This window comes from Geospiza fortis, unplaced genomic scaffold (genome assembly GCF_000277835.1).
Source record: "Geospiza fortis unplaced genomic scaffold, GeoFor_1.0 scaffold408, whole genome shotgun sequence".
NCBI classification, from domain to species: Eukaryota; Metazoa; Chordata; class Aves; order Passeriformes; family Thraupidae; genus Geospiza; species Geospiza fortis.
This window is the reverse complement of record NW_005054330.1, coordinates 5905764-5913442: the sequence shown is the minus strand read 5'-3', so window position 1 is coordinate 5913442 and position 7679 is coordinate 5905764. Positions and strand designations below refer to the sequence as shown.

Genomic DNA, 7679 nt, shown 5'->3' with positions numbered 1-7679 from the left:
GGGGTTGTCATAATAATCCCCTGATTGAGCTTTTCAACTTGGCACCTGCTGAGAGAGGGCGATTTCAAGGGTTAATGGTCGTGAATATGGAGGCCAAAACTACCTAGAAATAGTACTTCTAATATTCCAAAACAATAATGTTTTAATCCCCTGTGTCCTTTTCTACCTGCATTAATGCCAAGGAATTATCTGTAGGCCAACACCTTATTCTCCTTGTCCTTCAGTAAGAGTGTCTTCTGAGTTCTTTTAAAGAACTTGGGCTGAATTTGGGATAGACTTACTTGACTCTATATACTGAAAGTTAACTTGCAAAATAGCAAGACAAACATGTGTATCCTAGATTTTAAATTTTTTTTGTGAAATAGAAGTCAAAGTTATGTTTTGGAAGTTAAAATTTGGACTCATGCACATGTTAATTTAAACTGTTAAACCAAAGTTCTGTAGTGGTTTTATTGAGAATGTTGACCATTTTGAAGTTCTGAATCTTTCATACACCAAATTTTTGTGTGTGTTTTTCATTATATTACTTTTTTTTTCTTCTCTCCTGACCTTTAGGCTGTGAAAGCCAGCTCAGAGGCAACTGAGCTCCTGCAGAATATCCGTCAGGCAAAAGAGAGAGCTGAGAAGGAGTTGGAGAAACTGCAGAACCGGGAAGATTCCAATGAAAGCATGAAGAAAAAATTGCTTGAAGCAGAGGTGAGAGCAGAGTGTCTGTCCAGAATAAATCAGTTATTGAGATGTGTATTAGTTTAGGTAAGACTCACCTGGATGGCTCTGAACAGCATTCCTGTAGTAATTCTTCAGGGGAAAGTGCCGTTGGACATTAAGGCATTTTTAATTATGAAATGTATTTCTTTGAGGAAAACTGAGGGGTTTTATTTTCAGTGAGGAGTGGATAAGGACATGTGGTCAGCCTGGGGGATTTGGGGTGTGATGAGGATTCAAAATATGAAAGCCAGCCTTATATTGACTGCTTCAGCCTGTTTTCTCTAGAAACTACTCCTTGCTTTGTGCTAGTGCAGAGTGGCCTAACCAGCAGCTCATAATTGCTCTGCAGGAACGACGCCATTCTCTGGAGAATCAAGTGAAGAGATTAGAGACTGTGGAACGAAGAGAAAACCGCCTAAAAGAAGATATTCAAACTAAATCTCAACAGATTCAACAGATGGCAGAAAAAATTCTGGTGAGCAGAGGTGATAAATGAAATCTAGAGGGTAAGAGTTTGTAAGAAAGGGATAGGGAAGAACCAGAAGATGTAGAATTGCATTGAATAGGGTGGAAATTGTTGAATAAAGGGATTTGTTTCCTGTACCAGCAGAAAGCTTAAGTATTCAAATACTATTTGTACTCCTAGTTACAAACTCTCTCCTGTGCCTTTAGTCTTAATAGTGCTTCAAAGCTGGAGTCATCTCAGTGGGAAAACTTTTCCATCAACACAGTGATATTTAAGTTATTTACCTCATGATTGTTTCAGAGGTAAAACATTCTGAGGGTGGATTATGGCAATAACAAAAACATCTCTCTTTTTAAGTAAATTGCAGAGGAATTTAGAGGTCAGATCTATTAGAAGTGCTTACATTTTGAAGCAGAGAGAAATTCGTCATCCAAACTGTTCATCTCCAAAGATATTTGTTAGGAAACCATTTGCACCCACATAACTTCTCTGTTGGCAATTTCTTGTTTCTTTCCTGGTTAAAACTATTAAGGCAAGTTAGTATGTCAGTCTCTAGCGAATCGAGCTGAGGGTGTTTCTAATAATTTTGCTTCCCTGGGACAGAAAGCATAATTTAATACTGGAATAATTAAATTTATTTTGCTTCCCTCATGAATTTTCTCTGTGTGTTGCCAATATGACAAGGAAAAAAGGATTACATTTTACTGATAATAATCCCAAGCTGAGACACACCTGAGAAAGGCCAAATGAAAATGTAAAATTAAACATATTTGGAGTCAACAGATGACCCAGGCTTGTTCTGGGTGAATAGACTTTAGCATCAGTATGCTGAGCACTGTCAAGAAAAGGTAGAATAAGTTCTTCAGTAGTGCTGTTCCTTTCAAATTGTTTTGATAGCAGGAGTGCATGGTAGGTAAGTGGGAGACTATGGTTGTGCTGGGCAGAGAGCCAACTTTATGTTTAGAAATAGTGTAAAACTTTGAATTGTTTCATAAGCCTCTTGTGTATATTTGGGAATTGTTCCTTGGTTTTGATTATGTTCTCTGTGGAGGAGAAAGTGGAAGGGAAGGCAGAAATATCAACTAATTGTTTTACACCATGGGATATGCTTAGCTCTTCTTATAGATAGTTTCCATGGAGTCCTGACAGAATGTTGGAGGGGTATTTTATAGGAAAAGTCAAACAAGCATTGAAGAAATAATCCAATAGAGTCTTTCCTAGTCCCTTGCAACTGATCTGGGTGCACAGGGTACTGGTGTTCTTTTTTCCTCCACTCCTACCCTGTACCTTCCCCCACGTTGTGTTTTCAAACATTTTTGACTTTTCCTGGTATAGAGAGGTAAGAGGGGACCTGAAGATACAGAATTGCATAGAATAAGGTGGAAATTATTAAATAAAGGCATGGTTTTCATGTACACTCATGGAGCAGTACCTGAGAGTACCTGCTCATCTGTCTGTAAGGAACTGATGAAGAAGTAAAAAACAAGTTAGAGAAGATAGTTCTGCTTGCCTCAAAGTGCAGATCATGGCTGTGATGCCAATAACAAAGTCAGTGCTACATAGAGAATACTGAGTGAGGGCAGCAATGGTAGGAGATTACCTTTTTAAGCCCACACTGGCTGTTAAGTGCCACTGCAGGAACTGGTGAAGCTCCTGCTACAATATGAGCAGTCTGATGCTGGGAGCTTTGAAGCTGCTGCTGATCTGGTTGTCTGATTCTCTGCCAGGACCTGAAACGTGTGGGTTTCTGGGGGAGGTGAGTTGTCCCTCTTGTTGCTGGGAGACATATTTCAATTGCAAAAAGCAGCAATCTCCATTCCATGCAGGAGTGTCAGGGACTAGGCACTGCTGATGACCTACTTTTGGTGAACCTCCTCTTTGATTCTCACTTCTGGAAAAAGAGGTCTGTTGCAATTACTGGAGCAAAAAAGCCTACAAGATGAGGAAGATTAGGGAAAAGCATATCAAAATACTGTGTAAAGTACTAAAACACACATAAATATTATGAAATTTTCCTGTGCTGTACAGTAATGAGGGCAGACAGGAGATCCAGATGCATCTCAGCGCCTGAACCTGTCTATGCAAGAGTCAGCCCAGTGGTAGTGAATGACAGACCTGGACCTGCTCCTGTTCTAAGGAAATTGTTGGAATGACAAATATGACAAGAAATGAGCATGAAGTTGTAAGCTTGGCTCTTGAGAAGTGTCCTGTTGAAAGGTTATTATAGATAGACCCCCAAATAATACAGTCAGACTGCAGAAATAGCTGATTTCTGAAATACAAATTATTTAAGTCCTTATTGTGCATGGCTGGAACTATCTGATGTGAAATCAAGAGGCTAGAAAGATTCTGGTATGTTCCACCACATATATTGCATCCTGCACTTTTCATTTTTGAAGCCATTTATAAATAGCATTTCTGACAACATTTGTCCAAGGAATACAGCAAAGTAAATGCTATTCCCCCTCTGAATGCAGAATGAAAAGCACAGACAGCAGTACCCCGTTATTGAGGTCTGCTGTAAGAAAACAAGTGAGACCTTGTTAAAAATAGATCTGAACTTCCTGTGATGCCACTGCAGCTATAAAATGTTTATAACTATGTTTTCACCAAATGTCCTTGGCCTATCTTTGGGTATATTTTACTGGGAGATGGAGATTCTTACCATGGAAGTAGAAATCCTTGTCCTTAGCAGTGTTCCCACTCTGCAGTAGATAGGTCAGCACCAATATGCAAACTAAAAGTTGATAATGTTCAGGTCTCATAATGCTTTCTTTTTTTACCATGACAGCCCTGGACTTGGGATTTTTATAGTGTGAAGCCTTAAAAAAGAGAATGAATGTTTGGTACTTGTGTAACACATACAGCACCTACCATTTCCTTGTGTCTGAATATGATTTTTTGCTGCTTTTAGGAGCTGGAGGAAAAGCACCGTGAGGCTCAGATTGCAGCACAACATCTGGAGTTGCAGCTGAAACAGAAGGAACAATTCTATGAGGAGAAACTCAAAGTAAAAATATCTTCTCTTCCTACAAGCTTTTGTGGGTAGAATGAGTTCAGGGAAAAACAGTTGCCTTTAGGCTCTGCTTGCTTTGTCTTGTGAATTGCCTTCTTGTTGCCATTGCTGCAATGTTGAGGGAGCTTAGTGGAGTCTGAATCAGATTTCTCCTGTTTTTTCTGCCATTGTACCTTATGTGTCTGTGGCACTGGATTAGGAGAGGTAGCATTTGAAGCCAGAACTACAGGAAGGCATTTGTTGGTTGTAATTTGACTTTTGATGACTAAATAATACTTAGTTAATGCTGTTGGATCTCACACCCTGAAGAAGCTTTCAGTTCCCACTGATTTTCTGTGAGTGTTCACTCAGCCTACCTGCAAGTTTTAAATGCAGCAAATAGTAGACCATTTCTGAAATTCCATCTTGGAGCTGGAACATCTGCCAAGAAGCCACAGAAACCACCCACTTTGTTTTTGTCTTTTCCAGGGTAGCATTAACAAACAGTTAGAAATAGGCACCATCTAAAATTAGTAAAAACAAGCTGGCAAATAGGAGTATGTGCACTGGCTAAGGATTTTTCTAAAGAGCTTGCAATATAACAGCCAGTAAATGCATTTTGTAAGAATCTTTCATAAGAACAAATTATTCTCAGTAGGAACAGTCTTCATCTTGTACATTTATCTAATACTTTAATTCTACATTTTTGCTGAAATGTGAGAGGATGTAGTATTTAAGAGGAGAGAAGAAATTTCTGTGGGAGAAATATGAAGGAAAAAACAAGTAAGATTTGCTGGCAGATCAGAGCACGTGGTTATCAGTAATGAGAGGAGAGTGATAGAAAGCAGGAAGATCAGATGTAGATGTTGAGAAAAAAGTGGTATATAAAAACTGGAAAAGAGGATGAGTAATGGAAAAAATAAAAAGAAAAAGAGAACTGGTGTATTATGGGGCCCTATGATGTAGGGGTTAATAGGAGAAATCAGGAAGCCAGGTGAAAGAGGTTCAAAGGAATAAAACAGGACATGGAGTTTTTGTAAGGAAAAGTAAAAACTATCCTGTGGTGCAGAATTTGTGCCTTTGATAAACTTTTCTTTGAAGGAAGAGACCTTCAGTTTCACAACTGATTTATAACTCTGCTCATACATACACAACATGCATTTCTAGCAAAATGTAGCAATTCGTTACTTTGGTCCTGTTACCAATGACAGCTATTTGTGCCACAAAAAGAAGTTTTTTACTTTGCTGTTAGATTTTTGTCTCTGACTGGAAGAATTTGTGTGGTCTCAGTTGCCTTCTCATCCATACCTATGGAACTCGCAAATTATTTGTAAGCCATGTTGGTAGGGCAGCCAAAGGATGGGCACTTTCCTATTTCTTCAGCTGCACATATTGGGTTAGAGAGTCTTTTCTGTGTTTCTGTTGCATTAGGCTGGAACAGTTATTGAACACAGTTTATATGACTCAAAATAATAAATAAAATACCTACAGTAGCTCCATATCTCTATAAAATCTTATTGTTAAATTCAGTCTTCAGAAATAACTGAGCAAGTGCTCTTTTTGGAGTTTGCTCTTCTGTGGATTTCATGCAATTGCATCATGGATTTAATTTTGCTTGAGATATGACCAATTGCTTACTAAAAAAAAATCTATATTGATGATTTTCTTTCTGCTTGCCCTTTGCCCAGTGAAACAGAGATAATTTAGACAAAAGAAATGTCTTCATTTAGGTGTTGGAAAATCAGATGAAGAAGGATCTTGCAGATAAGGAAGCACTTGAGAATATGCTCAGAAGACATGAAGAAGAAGCACGTGAGAAATGCAAAGTTCTGGCTGAACAGAAGGCGGTATGTGGTGTTGAGCTGGAAATCAAAGCTGTTTGAAGAGGAGCTTTCTAAAGCTGATTTCAAGCAAGATAATCTTGTTTGAGGTTCTGTAGTGCTGCTGAGCTGCTTTGAAAAAAATTCACTGATTAATATGAATTTTAAGAGACTTTTTTTAAAATTCAGAGTGTATTCAAGAATATTTCCTTTAAAAAAGTCATGCAGCTTGCTGTGTACCCCTCATTTTGTGCCTTGATAATGGTTGCTTGTTCTTAACATTAGAGCAGTAGCAAGCAGCTGCAAATAGCTTCAGTAATTGCATTTGTGTTGCTCATTTTGGCCATTTGATCAGTTTTCTTTTAGTTCTTTTTTTGTTTCTGGAAAAAGTTCAGACTTTTTTATAAACTTTATTTTTGTAACTGCTTGCATTGTGCAGTCTCAAAGGCTCACTGCTGTTTTTCAGATGATCAATGCAATGGATTCCAAGATCAGGTCACTGGAGCAGAGAATTGTGGAATTGTCTGAGGCCAACAAACTGGCAGCAAATAGCAGCCTCTTTACCCAGAGGAACATGTAAGTGTGGCAGCTCTGTCACTCCTTTTCCAATTGAAGTGATTCTCTGATTCACCGTGTAATAGTGGCTCTTTTTTGTAGGCCTGCTCTGCTCCCTGCTTGTTTTTCACTGATAGCCTTTCAAAAATATGTTTCCCTCTTCAAATAGTTGGGGCTTGCTGTGTATTTTGTGTTTCCTCAAACATGACTGGGAAAATTGGTTTGTATTACGGTGTTTACTTTGGAGCGTTTCCTAAGGCAGGTGATTTGTGTAGGTTTGCCAGATATGTTAAATGAATACTAATAATTTGATGTCTAAAATACCCCTGGAGAAGCATACATTCCTTCTTTAAACATAAACATTGCTAATAGATTTATATTTTACTCAGTTCCCCTGACACATGATTTTGAAATTGAAAACATTAAACACTCTTCACTCACAAACATTCCATCATGCCTTGATGGGTGAGAAGACAAGGAAGAACAGTAGATATTTAAGCCAAGAGTTTCTCCGCATGCTTTTGAATTCTTCTGTTTCTTATCCTTTTGTCTGCCTGAACTTTATTTTTCTTTGGATTTTAGCTGAGATTCCTTATCCTTACAATGTTATTTTTCCTTCATAAATGACTTAGAGGTGTTCTACTTCAAGTGTAGCAAAAGCATGGGTTGTTTGATACCTCCTGCAGGGCAGGGCTAAAACAGAATTTGCCCCTGCTGAGTTCAGAGATTCGCCAGCTTGGTTTGCACAAAAGGTACAGTGTCCATCAGCTGCTGGATCCAACATCAGGCAGTGTAGGAAGCACTTGGATAGATTCACCTCTGATATTGAATACAATCAGACAAGGATGAGTTTTGGCAAAGACTTGCTTTAGTTTCAGTCCTTTTTCTGTGGTCATTATGCCTCCAGATATGTAATGGCTCCAATTTTCATTGCATTTCAAATATCTTGCAATTTATTTTAGCCTTAGCAGCCAAAACTATTCACAGAAATAACTGGGGAACTTAATTGTGTTGCTTAATGCTCCAGATGACCTCCAGTTAATCACCCAGGCAGTTTGTTCAGGCAGCAAAAGCCATAACTTACCTTCAGTCTAAAATAAAACAGAAATGTCTTGAGGTGGAGCTGTTCAGTGTA

General features: G+C 38.5%; 1 protein-coding gene across 10 annotated transcripts in view; it reads left to right on the top strand.

The window, feature by feature from the left end:
- The window catches only part of CIT (citron rho-interacting serine/threonine kinase), a 68644-nt gene that overhangs the window by 28877 nt on the left and 32088 nt on the right, over nucleotides 1–7679 (top strand). For all 10 annotated transcript variants that reach the window (XM_031057396.1, XM_031057393.1, XM_005421478.2 and 7 more), the window contains 5 exons: nucleotides 556–696; nucleotides 1058–1183; nucleotides 4089–4184; nucleotides 5900–6016; nucleotides 6456–6565. In XM_031057396.1, the coding sequence (XP_030913256.1) occupies nucleotides 556–696; nucleotides 1058–1183; nucleotides 4089–4184; nucleotides 5900–6016; nucleotides 6456–6565 (590 nt within the window). The remainder of the gene's footprint in view (nucleotides 1–555; nucleotides 697–1057; nucleotides 1184–4088; nucleotides 4185–5899; nucleotides 6017–6455; nucleotides 6566–7679) is intronic.